General features: G+C 42.5%; 1 protein-coding gene across 1 annotated transcript; it reads left to right on the forward strand.

The window, feature by feature from the left end:
- Positions 1 to 6,443: 6,443 nt before the first annotated feature.
- SRP9 (signal recognition particle 9) lies at positions 6,444 to 13,700 on the forward strand. Its single transcript, XM_027713019.2, has 3 exons — positions 6,444 to 6,553; positions 9,265 to 9,333; positions 11,167 to 13,700. Exons 1-3 carry the CDS (start codon positions 6,482 to 6,484, stop codon positions 11,284 to 11,286), a joined length of 261 nt encoding a protein of 86 aa, XP_027568820.1. The 5' UTR covers positions 6,444 to 6,481; the 3' UTR covers positions 11,287 to 13,700.
- Positions 13,701 to 21,490: the final 7,790 nt, after the last annotated feature.

A 21,490-nucleotide genomic window follows, 5' to 3' on the forward strand; every position in this document is an offset into this window, starting at 1 on the left:
GCTTGAGGAGCTTGCAGAAGCTCTATTCTGCTGTGCATTCTTGGCCATAGCTGCTTGGTACAAAGTTCTTCTACTGTTGTAACCATGGGAAGGGGTGTATGGGAGAACAGCTGCACTGCTGTGGCTTCCCGAGTTCCACCTGCCCGCCAAGCTGCCCAACACTCCTGTGTGGGCGCAGCTGGTGTCCTCCTCTGCCTGCAGCCAAAGGATGGGAGAAGCTGCTGATTCAGATCCACTACCCCTGCTCAGCCCGTCCTGCTTCTTGTGGAAATTACTACCTCTTCGGATCTGCCTGCAGAGTAGGCTCGTGTGGACACCCCCTAACCTACTTTGGTCAACCTGAGCCAGACTTAGCTTAAATGGATTAAGTAGGAGGTTTTTGCTAACTCAGTTTGATTGAAGTGGGTTAAGGGGCACTCACACAAGCATCTCTGCAAACACCCCATGAGAAGGCATTAATTCCTGGGGAAAGGCAACAACAAGTGGCTGGGACTACCAGTCCCTTTTACTAACACAGCTAAACCAAGAGTCCATTGAAATGAGGTCTCCCGACTTCAGGGACAGGCATGAATTTACTTTGTAAACAGTAGAAGTTACTGTTTCCCACCAGCTTCAGGTTGCTTGGCTTGCCACAGCATGGGGGAAGGGGGAGCAGGTTACTCTAACTTAAGCAAGAAGTTGGCAGGGTTCACCTGCCAGGAAAGTCCAGACTTTAGCATTACAGCAGGTTAGGAGCTGCTCATGTCTCCCTTTCTGCAGGCTGAACTAAGAAGGAAGCAATTTCCATTTGATCTGGGCTGAGACATGTAGTTTAGAATTAGAAGCCAACTTAGTTAAAAAGTCCAAAAGCCTTTCCACCCCAGCTGCAGTTACACTGCTCCAGAGGCCTTCGGAAGGTATCGCTACAAGCATTTAATCTCGCTTGTCTGTTCTGGTTGTTTGTACTCTTCAATTACGTCAGCCACGGCAGTATGAACAGCACAGGTAAACCAGCCTTAAGTCATGCCTATCAAATAAAAAGCTTTTCTACTTAAAGATTAATGTAAGAAATCAATGTGCTTCCAGTGTCTGCCAGCAGATGATCTAACCCCGTCTTAAGCAGGCTCAGAAAATCCACGTAATGGTGATACAAAATCTATGAGTGGTTAACGCTGAGAGTGTCTGTCTGCTTCCCGAGCGCTTCCAATGCTGGTTCATGAGCTGGCTACCAGATGTGCTCTTCTTTTCCCTGAAGGCCATCACGAGGACTGCTATTTCATTCTCAAACCTCAACAGGCAGTGAGTGTTGTGACAATATAGAGTCTGCTCTCTAGCATATGTCTCTTGCATGACACCAGATTCATTTGAATATGTTATCATGCTGAAGGGACTAAACTGACCACTTAACAGGAAGGGATGAATCTTTCTAGCTATCAAAACCAAGCAGCTTAACAAGAACGCTGTCAGAACAGCATCCAAAAATGAAAGGGCAGTTTTCTACTAAGGGCAGAAGATAGCCACATGCAGGAACGGCTCTCTTGCTACAGTAAGGGCTATTGACATCCACACATATAAACTCCCTCACATAAATCAAGATCAGATTAGACCACATTAAACGACATTTTCTTTTCTAATAGTTAAAGCAAACCAGGAAACAATGCTGCCTTGGGCAAGGTCATTGCTAAAAGGTATGGCAAGTGTGAATCACCGTGTGCGTGAGGCTGTGGGCTCCCCAGTGGCCCTGGTCAAGGACATGTTTGGAGTGTGCTTCCTTTCAAAGGAGCAAGGGCACTGGGGAAAAGGAATGAGCATAGCAACAGGCATCCAGGTCTCACCCTGCCTTGAAGCTGTGACTTGGCTGTGACAGAGACCAGGATAGGGCCCCAGAATCCTGCTGTCCACATACAGCCTTAACTGTCCTGAACTGTCTTTTAACAACAGTGACACCACTATTGTATTACCCTGTTATGACAGTATGAGCCTGAATCACTCAGTAAGTGCAAAAGAAATAGAAAATTAGCACTGATGTAATTAACTGTGTATGGCTCAACCTGGCAAAACCATCAGCCAAGCTGCGTAAAACATAAAACCCACAGAAAGGAGACGCGTGTTTTGTGCTCCTTCAAGAGCTGTGGAGTGAAACCTGTGGCTCAGTTTGGCATGTTATAACCCATCCAGAAGCAAATCCAAACTGCTTCTGACTGCAGACTTGGTTCTCATGGGCACTGAGATGCAGAAGCCGGTGAGATGTCAAAGACCTTGGATCTTAGTGTATTCAAGATTTATCTGCACCCCTATGCACATAAATGCCCTTTCAAAGCAAAGAATAACCCTGTGTGACTGAAGTCTGCATCAGTACAAATCCCAGGCTGGTTCAGACACACAAGAATGGAATGTATAATCACAATGCTCAGGATTCTCCTCAACTTTACTGAGGGATGGGTTGAAGCTATTTTGAAAGAAGCAACTATATCTCCTTTAAGCACTAAGCATTCCTGGCAGTAGTAATTGCCTTGTAACTAACTCCTCATTAACACTCTCTCAGACCTGAATGACTGCGTTGACTTTCTGTTGCTCCTAGTCCAAGAACAGGATTAACATCTCAGCACCAAAGTCTGCTCTTAATTATACTGTTAAAGACACACACACACAAAAAGCCAATCAAATAAACTGAATAACTCTGGATTTACAGCAGCATGACTGAGATCAGAGTTTGTGCTATTGTTTCCCATCAAATCCATAGTTTAGCTTGACAGAGTACAGTGTTCTATACACACCTTCTTTTAGCTGGGCAGACCAGCTTTTTATACCCATGGTGATAGATAACTATTTTAATGAATTTAATACTCTTATCTTAGTTTCTTATCCAGGAAAGAAAAGTAGTTTTGCAAATAAGAATATGGCATCTGCTTTGGATCGAATAAAAACTTTAATGTGAAGAACAAGAAACCAAATATCTGACCCTGAATGATGCTGAGCAGCTGCAACTTCCACGAACTTTGTAGGAGTTGCAAGAACTCAAGATCTCCGTGGATGATATTTTAAGATATGATGCAAGGTCTTTTTCTCCTCTTTTATTTCAGTTTGTCATTTATGCAAAGGAAGATTCTAGATAAAAAAACCTAAAGAAATCACCATGTGCAATCCAGATGCCCGAATGTTACTTTACGAAGCAAAACTTGCAGTGGCAATGCATGTAGAAGCTTGATCAAAGAGAGGTCATTAATCATGTACATACAGGTTGGATGAGGGGAAAAGGCCTGAGGAAAAACCACATGAAAAATCTTCATCACACAAGTACTTACGTTATTGCTTCATAGCTTTTTATGGTCTTAAATCCAAGCAAAAAAAGAAATTATCTAGGGTGGTCTAGGGAATACAGCAAGGATATACAATGAGAGACTGAGGAAAGGGTAAATGAGGTTTTATAGCATTCCAGATTTGACTTGCAAGTGATGGAATGGCCATTAAGACCATTGGAATGATTTCTTGCATGGCAGAAAGTAGAAACTCAAGAAAAGAAAGCAAGATAAGTATGTATGTTTTAGCAGAATTCTTACTAACTACTAAATTATTATTGGCTGCATACCAAACACTCCACACAGTGATAAACAACTGTTCATTTTATTTCACTAAACAGAAAGCCCATTGAAAGATTTCTGCTATTACTGCATTCACTGGAGCTCACTTGAAAAATACAGTTTTGGACATACATCAAGTACAACTTACAGCTGAATAACTGCAGTGGTCTAACTTACTTTCCAAACATGTCAAGAAAATGTTCTGTTCTCCAGGCAAGAGGAGAACAACAGAGCGAAGCAGCACACTAACTACAGGTATGAGACATTCCCCGAGGCTCAGAAATAGCTTCTCTAGTTAATTGCTGAGATTTCAGCAACTGGCCTTGCTTTCAGGATAACCGGGAGTGGGGGTGGTTTCACATACAGTCCCTCTTTTTTGGTGGCAAGCCAGCAAAAACAGTAGGAATTCCCATATCCTGTCTTGCCACCAAAAAAGGTACGTTTTCAACAGCTGTGTCAGCACAGCAGTATGTAAGGCCACACAGTAAACTGGAAAAACGAACTGATCTCAGTTAAAAAAACGTGTTGCTAAAAACGGTGCTGCTTTTAATCCCAGCACTGGTTTGATCCCCAGTGCAGTTACAAACAACTGTGGCAGTGCAATGCGAGGCCATAGGTGGTGGTGGCAGTGGCAGGGAAGACAAAATCCTTAAGATCTGCAGCCAGGAACCAGCTATGCAGCACTGTGTATTAGGCTGTATATAACTGTCATAGTAACACATCACATTTTCCTCAGAGGCAAGGCCAATTACAAAATCCCTCTCTCTGTTCCTTGCCCTGGCTGCTGCAGTTTGTCACCTGTAAAGCTGTGCATATAGAGCAGTTTTAGAAGATCCATCCTGAAATGGATCACAGAAATAATCTAGGTAAAGGAAAAAGAAATACCAAAATGGATTTGGATTTGTTTTTTAATCTTGCTTTGTTGCATTAGCTCAACTGCAGACATGGTGAATTACAGGGCTAATGACTGGACATTGGCAAGCTCCTAAGGCAGCTCTGTATCAACACATAAAAGATCCTGAATGTTTAAGTCAAAACTAAAATCCTCCGAAAAGCAACTCTAAAGTGCTTATGACGGGACAGCCCAAAACTGAGACTCTTTTTTCAGAAAGAATATCCCTGTCCCACTGGAAAACCTGAATCCAAATTTGGTGAACAATGGTTCTGTAAAAAGTTATACCTGTTGTGCTCCCCCACATCTTTTGTTTTCACATATTTGCATCTTCTACATGTTTGTAAAACTCTACCAAACACAATTCCCACTTTGTTGTTATAAATAGCTACCCAAAACCTAATGTAGTGAAGAAACAGTCCCTCCAGTGCTTCCAGCGTTTGGGCTGATTGCTTTAGGCTCTGTCAATGCCTCTATCACCTGAATGAGATCTGTTGATTATCAGCATCTCTGAAAGACAACTCTTATATTTCTACAGCTGAGTTCTCAGACACACAAGCATCTAAACTTTGTGAGCTAATCTAGAAAGAAAAAAAACCCCAGATTCTTAAATCTTTCCACTCTCCATAACCTCCACTCATTGGTGCAAAGCCCTTTAACAGAAGTGTTTAGGCCGCATAACACCCACAAGTTGCAGTTTATGAAGTTTGGCAGCCTAATCGCTGAAGATTTTTTCAGAGTTGATCCCCACAGTAACAATTATTTTCTGCTTTACTGACTCAGGGAAATTCATTCTAGTTTTTTTCTCCTTACCTCCCATCCACCCTTTTATTTCTATGCCACATTTCTTCGTTTTCTCTTGGGCCTATTATGCCTTTTGTGGTCAAAAAAACCTCCAGCTATAGTATTTCCCCATGTTGCTAGTGGAGACTGCAACAGCCTGCATAATTTGTCCCCTCACATGCAGATCTACCCTAAACCTTCCAGATTATTTGTTTGGCCACACTGTTGAGGTTTCAGGCATTCAGTAAAACTAAATTGAAGTTGTGAGTCATTATCAGGAGCTTTTGGGTTCTCAGTGTGTCCCCATGAAATAGAGAATAGAGACTGCAAGTTTTACGTGTTTATTGTCATCGCAGCAGTTACACAAGCTGTGTGACATGATCAGAGCTTAGCTCTGTGGCTGGCTACAAGCTTTGTGCTATGAAGGCATAAAAATCACTTCAGGAAATGGAATTTTAAAATATAATGGGAGAAATCTTGGAATTTTTTTCCCTCTCCCTCATTTCCCTTTTGACATGAATGTTAGTAAGTTTTATGTAAATGCTTTACACACGCACACACACAACTGAAAAGCAGGGCTCCCCAAGACCTTATTTCATAATTTTATTTTATGCCGCTGAGCCGCTTTCCCAAACCAGCAGCTTCAGTTCCAGTGCAATCCTTTCCTGAGCACCTCCCAGCCAGGACCAGGGAAACCTGCGAGGGCTCCTAAATACCCTTTTTGTTCCATACAAAGCCAACATCCAGCCTCAGAAAGGACCTCGCAGCCTGGGAAAACCCGGGAATTGATGTAGTTGCGAGCGCCAGCCGAGCTCACACAGCACCTCAGACACACGGCCCGGGGCCCTGCGCTCACCTCCCGTCATAACCTCCAGGCTCCACGCCGGCTCACCCGTGTGTCCGCCGCCTCCGTGGGCTGAAGGTGGGAGGCTGAGGTGGACAGAGCCCGCACGTGGCCTGGCCTGGCCTGGCCTGGCCTGGCCGAGACCCGCAGGTCCGGCCCCGGGCAGCCGCTCCACCTGTGGCGGGACTCGAACCTGCGGCCCCGGGGCCGGCAGCCCTCCCGCTGCCGCCATGCCGCCGCGCCTCCAGGGGGCGCTGTGGCGACGAGCGCCGAGTCACGAGCATCGCGATTGGGCGGTGCTTTCCCGCGGGCCAATGGGAGGCGCCGTCTCACGCGGCCGCCCCCCCCTCCCCGCCCTGGGCGCCATCTTTCCGCGGCCGCGGGAGCGGAGTGAGCCCGGCCATGCCGCACTTCCAGGCCTGGGAGGAGTTCACCCGCGCCGCCGAGAAGCTCTACCTCGCCGACCCCATGAAGGTGGGACAGCCCGGGTCGCGAAGGGAGGAGCGCGTCCCGGCCGCGGGAGCGGCGCTCCGTAGGCGGCCCCGGCTGCGCGCAGCTCGGCGGGGGCGGCGGGCGGTGTCGGGCTCGGGGGGCTTTCTGTGGTGCAGGGCTGGTGAAGGCACGGGGGAGGCAGAAACACAGAATCACAGGATGAATTAGGTTGGAAAAGACCTCTGAGATCATCGAGTCTAACCTATGGCCTAGCACACCACCACGTCAACCAGACCATGGCACTCAGTGCCACGTCCTGTCTTTCCTTAAACACCTCCAGGGACGGTGACTCCACCACCTCCCTGGGCAGCCCGTTCCAATGTCTAATCACCCTTTCTGTGAAGAAATTTCTTCTGATGTCCAACCTAAACCTCCCCTAGTGTAGCTCGAGGCCATGTCGTCTTCTCCTGTCACTGGTTGCCTGGGAGAAGAGACCGACCCCCACCTGGCTACAGCCTCCTTTCAGGCAGTTGTAGAGAGCGATAAGGTCACCCTTGAGCGTTCTCCAGGCTGAACACCCCTGATTCCCTCAGCTGCACCTTGTAAGACTTGTGCTCCAGACCCTTCACCAGCGGTGTTGCCCTTCTGTGGACTCGCTTCATAACATCAGTGTCCTTCCTGAATTGAGGGACCCAGAACTGGGCACAGCTCTCGAGGTGTGGCCTTACCAGTGCTGAGTACAGGGGTAAAAGCAGCTCCAGGGACAGGTTACTTGCTGGTGTTGCACCTGACTGTCCTTTTCTACAAAACATGGGGCAGTTCTCGTTTATCACCCCAAAAACGTGTTTTGGGTGGTGGTGTCAGCAACTGGGATGAACCTTGAGAGCCTAACTTCAGAGCCATTGTGCTTATTCACAGTGTACCTGTCTGGTAGAAACCGAGGTTCAGTTCTGCTGAATGAAGAACGTATCGGTAATTGGTTTGTTTTATGAGTTCACATGTAAGACTGTATCATTTGAATTTGTCTTCCTGAAAAAGTTAAAAGAAAGCTTTTATTAGCTCTTACATTGCGTTGTTGTCTGCAGTGACGTTTCAGACTGGAAGGTGTTTGCTTCCCAAAGAGGAATTGCTCAAGGATTTAACTTCTTGGTATATGTGACTGTTTCTTGTTTTCAGTGACTTTTTCTGGAGTACTGTTTTTATATAAATATTAAAAGTAACCTCAGTCTTCAGAAAAGGCATTATAATTCAGCTACAAAGGAGCGCAAAAATGTAATGTGGAATTCACACCTGAGAAAACTTCAGTAAAAAAGGCCTAGTTTCCTTCACCAAAAATAGGTGACGTGGAGTAACCTTCAGAAGATTGAATTAACATCTGATGATTTAAGGCAGATGAACATATGCCTTTTAATTAGCACAGAGACACCATATGTAATTGCCACCCATCTGTGATAATAAAATTGCCCAGTTTTGCCTTCTTGTGCTCTGTGACATTTGATTAAGTGAAAGAGGAGGGATGTCTCTGCAGCCAGGAGTTGCTCTTCCCCTTTTCTTAAAGGAAATCTCTTTTCATCCATGGCAATAAACTCATCTATTTACAAAGGAGTTTATATGGGCCCCAGAATCATAACACAAGTACCCTCCTTTTAATTTGGCAAAGGATTAGCCTGAGGAGCTTTTGTATGTAATTGAGCTTGCTGGGAAACAGAAGGAAGAAGAGCTGGGGGAGGTGGGTGAGTGTTCTCCACCCAGGCAATAAGTGGTCTCGCCTTTGGGGAGAGCAAGTTCTCAATGTATCAAGTCTGTGCCTGCTGCTTGTGGCAGCCTCTCCTGTGTATTAGGGCCTGCTCAGCAGGGATGTGTTCTGTGGTCAGAAGGTGACAGCTTGTTAAACAGAAAGGGTACATCTGTGATGAGATCCATCCTGGAGCAGGAATTTCAAAATGTGTTTTACAGTGAAGGAGCTGGTTGACTGTTAGCAAAGTCCTGTTTACAGTGTGAGTTCAGAATGTTCTCAAAGGCCACCTTGCTTTGTTTCTAGTTACTGGTGCTAACTGAGGCTAGAAACAATAGATACAAAGTCTCTATGGCTGTCTGTGCTCAAGAGGAACCATTTAATAGTCAGAATCTGAGGGTGTGGATTTTTATCGCTGTGGCTTTGGGAACTTTGGTGATTTGAGGGTCCAGAGGCACTGGGTAGGTTTGGGCTCAGGGCAGATGGCTGCAGGAGGAACTGTGATAACAGTTCAGGTACTGTAGAAAAGTGGTGATGTTGAGCTTACCTCATTCAGTTAATCCCTTTCAGGTCTTCATGAAGAGCTAATTTTTTTTTTTTTAAGTATTTCAAGCTTATAAACACAAGCTTCCAGTTAGTTTTTCTGTAGTGCGATACATAGCGAGGGGGTGTCTTGTATCGACTGGCTCTCACAGTTTATCCTGCCTGTCACTGAGGTCTCTGCAACTGCCATTGCTGTTTTGACTGTGCTTTTGAATGTGCCCAATGTTAACCTTGCTGATGCTGCTAGAAAACCAGTTTAACGTTTTAGGCAGGGAAATGTGTTGGCTCAACTTCCACACCACCCTGGCTGTAGGATTAGTGGCCACCGGAGCTGAGGACCACCACAGAGGTGGTGAAAACAGGAAGTAGTACATAATTATAATAAAAGGTAGTCTGAATGTGGACAGATTTCCTTCAATATGTTCTGAAAATTGTTAGCTCTAGGTGCTAATTCTTGAAGTGTTTGTCATTTCAGGTGCGGGTTGTTCTGAAATACCGACATTGTGATGGGAACCTCTGCATCAAAGTAACAGATGACGTAGCTGTAAGTACAGAAACATTCCCCTTTCAGGGTTTGTTGTACTCTCATAGACTTGCATTTTGCTGTCAGTCAACTTAGGAGCTCTTAGCCACTGCCTTGGGAGTGCCTGACAGTTTTCTAAAACCTTTTGCTCAGCCTTCCCTAGTTGCTGTGTTTGTGATTGACACTGACCTGTGGTTCAACTCTGTGCAGTCCAGGAAAGTTCTAACACTTCACTGTTCTTTATAGATTTCAACAGAATTATTGTAGGATTCTGTCAAATCAAGGAAAACGAGCGCTACAGAAATCTTGGACTCACTCCATCTGAACTTGCTTCATGGAACAACATTGGTAGCTTCTGCTGAAGCAATTCAGGAGCATTTTCAAACATATGTTTACTTGTGTGAGTGTGGGCCTTATTTGCTTAGAGTGGTGACAGCTTCCAACCACAGGTTCAGCTCCTTCTTTGTGATTTCAAAACTAACCAACAGTGGTGTTATAGCTGAGGAGCTGTTTTTCTGCAGTCCAGGGTGGGCAGCAGTATTCTGCCCTTCTCTTCAGACTTGGAAAAAATCAGGTTTCTTCTTTCCTTGACAAGTAGTCTGGCATTGGTATTTCAAGTGCCTGAGAGGGATGTGAAACTACAGTAATGGCACTTCTTGGTAGGGTAATAGGACTTAATGTGGGAGAGATGTGGAGTGTGGGGTGCTGATAACAGGGGAAAGTGAAGGGCAATTTCGCTGAAATCTTCCATAGGGGAAGTTGGAGTCAGGTGATTCACAAATGTGAACTCTTCCGGGGTATATATAAGGCTGCCTTACCTGCTTCCATTCACAGATGTTACACCAGGTGGGGGGAAATGGGGATTGGTTTTGTTTTTTTGGTTTTTTGTTTGTTTGTTTGTTTTTGTGATGGCTTTGGCAGGTTTTTTTGTTGTTGGCTTTTTTGGGGGGTGGGTTGTTTTGGTTTTTTTGTGTTTTGTTGTGGTTTTTTTTTCTAAAGGTGGTAAAGGAAGTTTCCTCAATGCTCAATCTGTAGAACTAATATAGCTGAAGGACAAACTGTTTCCTTCTGTCTTCCTCTGAATTAAAATAGGAATTCAATGCTGACAAAAGTCGCTGAAGAATGGAGTATTCTGGGTGGTTTTGGTTTTTTGCTACATCAGCCTGGGCAGTCATACTCATGCTGTACAGGTATAAGGAATTGCTTAGTCTCCAAGCAGAAAAACAAACTACCACAGTCTTTCTGTGATAAGTCACTGGCATATTACCCTTGTCCCTTGCTATTAAAGGCATGTCACATGAAGCAGTTTCTTTTTATCCTAATCAGATGCTATGTTCCTTATTTAGGCTGTCTTAGAAACAGATCTTGTTGAGGGAGGGGATCCCTTTCAGTGGGAAATACTATCTGATTTTATGTCCCTGGCAGTGTAACATTAAGGACTGTGAAAGGCAAAATGAACTTGCTTTCAGAATACAGAGAATAGGGAAGTAACTTCAGTTTTAAAATCTGGCTCTATGTTTAGACAACACAAAGAGGAGTGTCTTTAAAGACAGCTTTAAATCCCAATCTTTAACAGACTTTTTGAGCTAGAAGAAATTAGTATAAATTATAAGCTTCCCTGTTTTCAAAATGGAAGGCATGAATGTTTAGGAGAAACTGAAATGTGAACACTGATAATGTGTATATGTTGAAACAGCGTGGATGTGTTGCTGCTGCCTCATGGTAACAACATGCCACAAATGAACATTTAAGTACTCTCCTTGTTTTGTGTGTTCTAAGCACAAATGTGTTGCAACTATAAACAAGATAAAACAGTTCAAGTGAAATGTGATACTCAGCAACTTTCTCTTGCAGTGTTTGCTGTACAGAACAGACCAGGCACAAGACGTAAAGAAGATCGAGAAATTCCACAGTCAGCTCATGCGGCTCATGGTGGCCAAGGAATCCCGCAGTGCTGCCATGGAAACAGACTGAATTGCTGAAAATAAAATGAGTGCTCCGGTCATATTTCACTGGAAGAAAATATCTCTTGGATTTGAACGGATACTGGGACAGGAGATGCTTTTATGTACTGAAGTGGACCGATGACGTGTCTGAAGCGTTTTCGCCCCTCAGGCTCCGCTTTGGAAAACTCGGAAAATAAATGCTTTCAGTTGAAAGCTTATATTTATTTTTGGGTATCAAACAAGCAGCTATTCTTACACATTAGGTATGCTAAGAAGACAAGTAAATATTTTAAATCTGCAGTATGTTAGTATGAATTTGATGGGCCACAAGCGTATCTCTGTAAAGATACTATAAAATTTCATATAGATTTCATTATGTTCATACCTTATGCTGGTATATTCTTACAGTGAGACGGTTTATTAACCTAATACTGTAGCATGATGACTGGACTTAAAAAATATTTACATAAATTATATTAATTGGTGGAGTTTAGAGGAACAGATGTTTTCTGAACTGAAATGATGAAATTGCCAATCTGTATTACCACAGTCACTAGCAACATTTTAGCTTTTAGTATTGCTCTTGATCATAAGTTGTGCAGCATTATCCGTGATGCAGTTTACAGAACTGTTACATTGGCTAAATAATTAAACTTCTGTATTTTAAAAATTAAAGTAGAACTTCACTTGAATATTGCTAGAGATGGATGAGAAACTGAAAGGGTTTTTTTTTCTGCTTATGCAAACACTGTTACTAAAAAAATAGTCAGTTGCTTTTTAACATACTTGAACTATTTTGTACTAGCAGGGGTACCTTTTCCCATCCTTGCTTCAGGCAGGATTGAAGTGTATCAGCAAGATAAATTCCAGAAGTTCTTGCCTATTATGTTAATAGAAAGAAATCCAACCAAATGCTATCCAGATTCCTTAGTTTAGCAGCTTGTTAATTGCATTTTCAAATGTTACATGTGGCAGATGGATGTCAGCCAACTGAATAAATGGATGAAAACCAGCTTAATAAATACTTAAATACCACTGTCAAAAATAGACCAATGCTCCTGTGGCTTAGACTTGTTTCTCATACTTACCTCTGGTAGGGTGATGGAAGCCTTAATTGTCTCTTGCAAAGGATTTTGCTTCACAACCCAGTAGCTAAAATTGATACTTGCTTTGACTGCTTAAGACCAGATGAACATTTTCATGTAATGAGGCCATTGGTATAACTAGATGTTTTCAGAACTAATGTTTTGGCTTAAACCAAGCCATGAAAGTAAAGCAGAGGCATACATGTAGTGGCACTTATATATAACAAAACAATCTACTTAAATAGCTACCTGCTGGCACTTACATAAAAATAATGGAGCTACTCAGAAGTAGTACTCCATGTGGAGTTTCCACATTTGCCAAAGGCTTGGAAAAAACCCCAGGCTGGAATATTGCATTAGAGGACCCTTTTAGCTGAACATAAAATGTTGCACGTTGTTGGAAAACACTGCAGTGCTAAATTCCCAGTGACTACTCAAGTTCTAGTCTACAGGAGTGACTGGTATGTATGTAACATTTTTGTATTGGCTTTTGAAATGCAAATAAATCCAGAGAGAAGGCTGGACTGTGTTCACTGTTAAACTTTTATTAAGATACTATAATTCTGATTTTTTTTCCTTGATGGTCCAAATTACTTTCTTAACATTTTCAATATAGTATATGAAGTACTTAAACCACTTCTGTCTGAAGCACTGTTCTGCAGTATAAGTGGTTGCTACACCAAGTCATAAAAGTGGAGCTGTTAAATTGGCAGATGAAAAGGCTGCAGCAATTTTGGTGTAACTTCTGGACCTGTCCTGTAAATTGGTTTGGCAGGTTAATGTGTGAGCTGAGGTACAGGAAGCCTTCAGTGGTATTGCTTCTGCACAGAGGATCAAATAGAGACGAGACTGTGGACAGACTTGGTGTACCAAGTGGCTGAAAGGCTTAAGCTTTATACTTAAGCAGGTTTTAGAGAGGGGCAATTACAATACTATTTAGCAAAACAGGCAAAGTTTCTAAAAAAAATTTCTAGTTTTCTAAATTGAGAAATTATTTCCGTAAAACCATAAGGAAATATTGATGCTACTTCTTTAAGAGTATGTGTTGTTAAGCTTGTTCTTCATATACTGACAGAAAAACTAGAATGGTTCTGTGCCATCAGAATACACAAGAAAATACGATAAAACTGCTGCTTAAAAAAAAAATAAATGTTTTGGAAACTTCTTTAGGAACAGACAGGTGCTTCTTTACTTTGTCCTGGAATTTTCAGCAACTTCAGTACTGTGTTCATGGAGCAGTGGAGAAGCTCCAAACTCCAAGCTCTGTCTTTTCATGCTTATACTGTTGTTGAGAGTGTGCTCATGCTTTTGTACACGGATCGCTGTCCTAATAAACACTCAGTGAGTTAGTCCATCACATTGCCAACTACTTGAATGTATCCCCTGGTATGTGATAAAAAAATCAGTTTAATGTGGCTGCTGCTCCGAAGGGGTGCTTGAATGCCTGTGTTGGGCAGCCCAGCATGTCAGCGAATGCTTCTGATCACCAGCCAGGAGCTGGTGCCAATTCCAGGCTGCAAACAGGCAGTGCCGGAGCAGATGGGCAACCTGTGCAGTTACAGACAGGTGACCTTGGCAGAAGTGAAAAGTTGTTGAAAAAAGTGGGACACTTTCCTCTGCTATAGCTCGTTTTGCTGCTGCATGTTAGTTATCTTCAGCAATTGTTCTGTTTTGTAGGGATAGTTTAATAAAAAATACAGGCATTTTTATTGTGCAAAGGAATTGGGTTAGTTTACCCATGGAATTTATTCTGTTTTTCTGGTGTTCTCATTTCCTGGATTCTCTGAGCATTTTGGTTTCAATTCTTCCTTTGTGCACAGCGCTTAAGCTGACTTTGTGTCTGAGCTCTCTCTTATGTGCAACTACACCACTTCTGTTTTCCATTTTAGGGTTTTGAACCTTGAGCTTCTCTGTATGCAGTCTGTTGTCGAAATGTATTCTGGATTACAGGAAGATTTAAAAATTATTTGTAGAAGTGAGAATTTGGTTTCAGGTCTTTTGTCTGAGAGCCTTATGAAAGAGACCTTTCCAGTAAAGTCCTGACTTAACACTTTTAGGAGTCTGTCAAAATGGGAAATGGAACTGAAGCCAAGCAGGGGCTTTTAAAAGTGTTTTAACATGTCAAAATAATTATATTTCATCTCAGTAAGTTCCTTCCTGCAGTATAAAAGTGGGTAATATTCAACGTGAAGAAACCCTGGTTTCTGCCAGGTGTGGTCAGTAGGACTTGGATGATGACTTATTCCCATAGGCTGATCTTAAAGAATTAGGTCATCTGAAAAGTGTGTTTGCTTCCTGCTGCAGGCAGAATGAATCCCCTCACTTCAATTACCTGGAAGAAGGATGGCAACACAGTTACCCCCAATACACCTGGGATTTTTTCTCTTCTGGCTTAGGGGAAGACAAAACTAAAACATGGAAATTATACTGTAACCACCTTTTAAATGAAGTTTGAGATCTGAATTGGATCAGATCTCCCCCCACCATAGCAAATAGGTGGGTTTTTTTCTGTGAATTTACCTAGTGTGCAGATTATGCACAAGTCCAGTTTCTTTCAAGAGTCTGTGAGCATTAGCATGTGTCCTCAGGAAGGAGGAGCAGCTTAGCTGAAAACTATTTTTCTTTGTACAGAGCTCTGTGTTGAGGTAACTTCTAATTGACGGAAACAAAGCAATTTTGATCAAACCTAAGGAGTCCTTTTGATAGATTACTTTCTTAAAGGTTCTTCACTTTTTTTTTTTTAATAGGAAACTAGTCTATGAAGAACTATATCAACTAGTCTATGAAGAACTATATCTAGTTTTTTGCTTAAGAGTGTTTTGCTTTTCAAGACATGGGGGTGTCTGTTCTGAAATGTCGATAGTCCTTTAAAGGTGGATGCTGCATGACTCAGATGTTTGTTTATAAAGATACTATCTTTTAGGAAGGCTTTGAGAGTTCAAGGATTGTTTAAGTACTAGCAGAAGTTGAATTGTCTTTGTTGCTGGGGAAGACATAAAAACATGCCTTTCATCTCTTACTGCTTTTACATAAGTAGATCTTTAGACTAAGTAGACTCTTTAGACAGGCTTCCAGATAAACATCCCCACCATGATGCTGGGCTGAAGTATTTAATTTGAATCACTGCAGACTGGAGGCAGATGTGGGCTTTTTAGTCTATAGAAATATTATTTTTGAGATGAGAATGATGCCACAGTATTTTAGAAGCAGATTAGTTACTCGGCAGAATACAAAGCGTGGTAGTTTGTTAGCCCCTGCTTACTATGCAAACCTATGTGTGTGTGTCCTGTAACTATTCTACCGGACTAAATGCTCTGGGGAGAATGTGGGCTTAAATTGGACCATGTGAAACTGAAGTCTGTGGGAACTGAACAAATAAAAGCATGGTCATACCACGATAGCAGAATTAACTGCCTTCATGCAAGTACAGGCCCATGTCTATGTTGAACATAGTCTTTGTTCCTGGTGAGGATGTATAAGTCCTTATTTTCTTACACTGTGCCAAAGTTAGTTATAGGGGTGTGTTCTCGGAGTCCTGTAATGGGAACGCAATTACTCTCTGCCATTCTAAAAGCATCTTAAGTTCTGAGTGCCATCTCTGAGTGCCCTTACGTGGAAATGGCCAATCTTCTAGCAAAAACCAGTGTACTTGACCCATTATTACTCCTCAGACAGTTTCTAGGTGTTGTAAATATTGGTATTATAAAACTAAGAGTATAGTGTTTCTCTTAAACTGCACAATATGTTGGTATTTCTGAAAGTGTTTTCTATTAAAATCAAGACCAGCTCTGATGATATTTTGCTTTTTTAGCAAGTTTTGATTTTGTGCTCACATTCTTCTGTCTCTCTTTTTTTTTTTTTTTTTTTTTTGTGGTAAGTCTGACTAATTTCTTTTGGAACTTAAAATATCAGGCATACCGAGAGGTCCAGGACAGATTGATCTTTTTATTTCCTTTGAAGTTGTATTTGCCTGCTGGGTTCATTTTTTGTCTAGAAGAAGTGATATCTGTTCATAAAAGGACTAGTCTGCATTGTTCTGCTTCTACTGAGCAGAACCTTTCTGAGTACAGGCAAGTGTTTATAGCAAGATTTCAAAGACTGTTTTTGGGGAGAGGGGTTTGAGTTTTCTGAACACCTACTGGCTGTGCTGACTGGTAGTGAGCAAAGGAGAGTTTGCTGGTGCTTTGGCTAGCAAAAATATGCATTTTAACCGGATTGCTCATGCATGTAAATACAGCCACCTCTAATGCAGTTCTGCTATCATTATGTGGCTGAAAGATGAAAGGCTTGCCTCAGGGCGCTGACAAATGAGCTCTGGCAAACGGTGTGTGGCTTAAAGATGTTACTTTCCAAAGGCATCTGCTCCGTTAAGGAGTCAGCAGGCAGGAGGGTGAACTAATGCCTCAGACATGCCCGTGTGAAATTCAGTGTCTTATTTTAAATTAACTTAAAAGATAGTTTTTAAATTTGGGGTCAGGAGGGAAACTGACCTTTTCAAGGAGCGATTGACAGCTGGGGAGGTGTTATTTATTTTTTGAGCACATTTCTGTGGCAGTGCTACCATATAGCTGAGGGCAGTAACCGAAGAAATAAACAAGTTTCATCGGGGATTGTTCCTTTGTGCCCAGAGGCAAACCTTCTGTGCTTGGTCACACAGCAGACCCAGGTAACACGTGAGTAAAAACGTGCAAATGACCAACCATAATTTTTAGCAGAGCAAACAGCTGCTTTGCAAATAGCTTCATAACCACCGCAGATGTTGATCATCTAATAAATGTGCAGACTGGGATTCCACACCAGCCTTGGTCAGTATAACAGCTGGCTCCTGACTCCTGTTGCCCCTTGCATGGATTCCAGTGTGCCTCAGAGCCTCAGCTGAACCATTTCTATTTACCAGTGCATCAGAAAACCCCTCCCTGTTCTGGGGAGCTGCTGGTTTGGTATTCTGCCTGGTTAGTGTGCTGAGATGGCTTCACAAAAGGTCAACTGAGCGCTGCAGGGAGTGAATGTTGAGAGCTCCCAAGAGGGGTGAGGAGAATGATGGGAGTAAAAGAACCAGCAGTTAGATTGGCTTAGGCTGCCATGGAACCACAACCTAAATAACTTGCACTTCGGAGCTTCTCTCACTTGCTTGTAAAAACCTCCCATCTGACCCATTACATACCCTGTAATGTTCATGCTATACAATATTAACCCAAAAACTAGATATATCTAACTCGTTTCTGTATTGTTCTAGTTGGTATGGATGATACAGAAAGTGTGGAACCAAAGGTTGTAGATTTTATTCTTCCTAAAAGCCTCTAACACTCTGGTAGTCTCTCAAACAGAGTAGCCACAACTGAACACGATACAAGGTGAAACTTATATCATGGATTTATCAAACTGAGTTTTAATTCTTAACATTCTTAAAGTGCCGATGTTGGGGCAGGGGTTTGAGAAGGGATCAGCATGTTTAAAGGCTTAAGTGATTCCAACAGTAATGGTTCAGTGAGCTGTAGCTGCTCCAAACTATAAATTCTTAAGATGCCTCCAGAATACATCCAGGTGGCCAACCCTTGAAACACAAATCCTGAAACACCTCGTGGATAGGATTTCAGTGGTGGTGAGAACGGACTATTCTGATTTCACAGAAAAGAGTTTTTCTTCCCTCATTCTTTTGACTTCTGTATTAAGCTTCCTTCTTTTCTGATTCTTCAGTACTTTCTTCATTTTCATTTGTTTTAAACTTATTCTTTCTCTTTAGATCTTTCACATTCCTCTTATTTTCCTCTATACAGTTGATGATAGTGCCTTTTTAGTTGGCTTAGGAGAAGAGGATTGTTATACAGTTGCATCTTTACCACCTTCTACTTGTGGGTTCTGATAGAAGATTTCATTCTCAAAGCTGATCTTCAGTAGAGGGAGATTCTGCATTGTCACATTTGTGAAGAGCATGTGTGTAGGTGTCACAGAAACATTAATAGTAAATGGGATGACCACCTTCCTTATCCAATAATAGTATAAGAAAATAGTTTTTCTGGATATAAACAAACAACACCTGGACTTTAGTGAATAAAAAGATCCTTCAGCTCACACTATGTGTTGGAGAATCTACCTAGATTGTAGCAGTTCATTTACTTTCCTGTAATGCAAATTGCATACTATACTTGGCATTATTTTATTTGTCTGATGACTGTCCACCAGTCTACAACTTGTAATTATTAGATATCAGCACTTCTCCATGATAATTTCTCATCAATATCTGTCTCACAACATAAGGAATGATTTTAGAGATAAAAACTGTTCTCCAGCCGCATCTGTTGTTGTCAGTTTCTCTGTGCTTATACGGATCTTTGTTTGAACTCCCTGCAGTTCCCCTCACACCAGCAGTCCCATAAGGTTCTATAATGGCCACATCCTGCCCTTAATTTTTGTAACAAACTCCAGCTGCGCTAAAGGTGGATATAATGCCGTGTATTGTTGCTCTACCTCAGCTCGACTCTTAAAGCAAAAATAACTTTGAGGAATGCCAGACCATGGAGTTGCTAATGTTTTCCATTTCTCTTATTTAAAATAACAGAATCTCTCAAGTTGGAAGGAACCCATAAGGATCATTGAGTCCAACTCCCTGCTCCTCCCAGGACTACCTAAAACTAAACCACATGACTCAGAGCATTGTCCAGATGGTCCTTGAGCTCTAGCAGGCTGGATGCCATGGCCACTTCCCTAAGGAGCCTGTTTCAGTGGCTGACTACTCTGTGAAGAACCTTATCCTAATGTCCAATCTGAACTTCTCCTGATGCAGCTTCATTCCATTTCCTTTTATCCTATTGCTGATCACCAGAGAGAGGAGATCAGCACCTCCCTCTCCACTGTTCCCTGTGAGGGAGTTGTTTGATTGTGATGAGGTCATCCCTCAGACTTCTCTTCCCCAAGCTGAACAAACCAAGTGACCTCAGCTGCTCCTACTAAGTCTTCCCCCTGAGGGCTTTCACCAGGGTGGTCACCCTCCTCTGGACACACTCTTAGTTTTACGTTGTTCTTACACCGTGGTGCCCAAAGTTGCACACAGTATTCAAGGTGAGACCACACCAGTGCAAAGCAGAGTGGGACAATCACCTCCCTCGACTGGCTGGTGATGCTGATGACTGGCTGGTGACTGGCTGGCTGATGCCCCCCAGGACATGGTTTGTCACTTTGGCTTTAGCGGCATTTGCATCTCTGTATTTTCCTCTGATAGGCTGTAGGAGTTGTACAATTTTCACAGTAAGCAGCCCAACCAGTTCCAGTTAGGAGGAATGCATGTAGGAACTAAACCTTATATAAGCTTCCTCTGTTCTCACTGTGTTTGAGGTACCAACTTTGCTCATTGCTTCTTACTGCTGCTACTGCTATAGGGAATCACAGAATTTTTTAGGTTGGAAAAGGTCTAAGATCATGAAGTCAAGCCATTAACCTAGCACGGCCGAGCCCACCACTAAACCATCTCTCTAAGTGTTCGGTCCTGTTAAAGCACAGAAAAAAACTAATATTAAGTGAATTGGCAATTTACGAGGGTGGACACCCACAGGAAGACGTGTCAGAGGGATATCTGCACAATACGTACTTTAGGTACTTTGATTGACCCTGTCCACTTCAAAAAAGGAAGAACTGTAAGGCCATCAGAGGTAACAGGGTACCTTTCTGGATAACTGAAGACACCTGTTTCCAGAACATGGGACAGCCTGGATAAAATATGACACTACCTCTTCAGCAACCTGCAGAGGCTGGAGTTACTGGCTAACTAGAGATTGGAATTGGCATCTTTATAACAAATAGGGGATAGAAGAAATGCAATTTTTCATTAGTTAAAACAGTCCAATAGAATATTGTGCTGGTTTTGGCTGGGGTAATTTTCTTCACAGTAGCTAGTATGGAGTTTTGGTTTGGATTTGTGCTGGAAACAGTGTTGATAATATAGAGATGTTTTTGTTATTGTTGAGCAGTGTTTGCACAGCATCAAGGCCTTTTCTGCTTCTCTCGCCATCTTACCAGCAAGGAGGTTGGGAGTGCACAAGGAATTTGGAGGGGATACAGCCAAGCCAGCTGACCCCCACTGACCAAAGGGATATTCCACACCAAATGGCATCATGCTTAGCATATAAAGCTGGGCGAAGAAGGAGGAAGGGAGGGGCATTTGGAATTACTATTTTCCCAGTAAATGTTAGATGATAGAGCCCTGCTTCCCTGGAGAGGACTGAACACCTGCCTGCCTATGGGAAGGCAGGTCTTTGTCTTGCTTTTCTTCTGTGTGCAGCTTTTGCTTTACCTCTTAAAGTGTCTTTATTTCAATTCATAAGTTTTCTGACTTCTCCTGTTCTGATTCTCTCCCTGATCCTGCTGGTGGGGGAGTGAGTGGCTGCATGGGGCTTGGTTGCCAGCTGGAGTTTAAACCATGACAATTATCTATACGGTAGCTGTAATAAAGTGTTATGACAGTGGCACATAATCCAATTGCATTTTTATCTGTCATCCTATAAAAGTTATGTTTACTGTGAAATTCAACATAGTCTTATTTGTACGTTTGTGAAATCCCTGTAGTCCTACAGAAGAAAGATGGATTACTACTAACACTTTTGGTGTCTCAAGAAAAGTACTATGGAGCTGCTTGTGAAGACAGATGCCCCAGAAGGGGCAGAACTCAGCAGCACATTTGGTGTGGAAGAAGAAAACAACAAAAAAGGACAAGCCTTGCTTGCAGAACAATTTAGGCATGTGTTGCTTTAAAGCAGATTACATTTTAAATTTACCTACTATTGCTGCTCATAGCAAAAGATCATGAGAACTACACCCAGTACTCTGAGCAAAGGACTACTTGAGCAGACTGGGGTGATTGGATACAAGAGGTTGGAAAAGATGTGAAAGGAATCATTGTCTGTGATCACAAGTCCATCTGTTGAGCCTTCCACAATACAAACAAGAGAACTGAGATGGCATGGAGGTGATGAAAAGAGGAAGATTGGAATTTAGGAGTGAAACGATAGATGAAAACTGAGATTGAATGGAAAAACCTTGAAGAGTCGATCAAGAATTTAACATTTTCTTGTTATGTTTTTACTGATGGGCTTAGTTGCTACGGCTTGACCTTCTGAGGCTTGCTGAGATCTCCCTGACCAAGTTTGGAAGACA

This window comes from Pipra filicauda, unplaced genomic scaffold (assembly GCF_003945595.2).
Source record: "Pipra filicauda isolate LSUMZ 115617 unplaced genomic scaffold, ASM394559v2 scaffold143_size2779998_pilon, whole genome shotgun sequence".
Lineage (NCBI taxonomy): Eukaryota > Metazoa > Chordata > Aves > Passeriformes > Pipridae > Pipra > Pipra filicauda.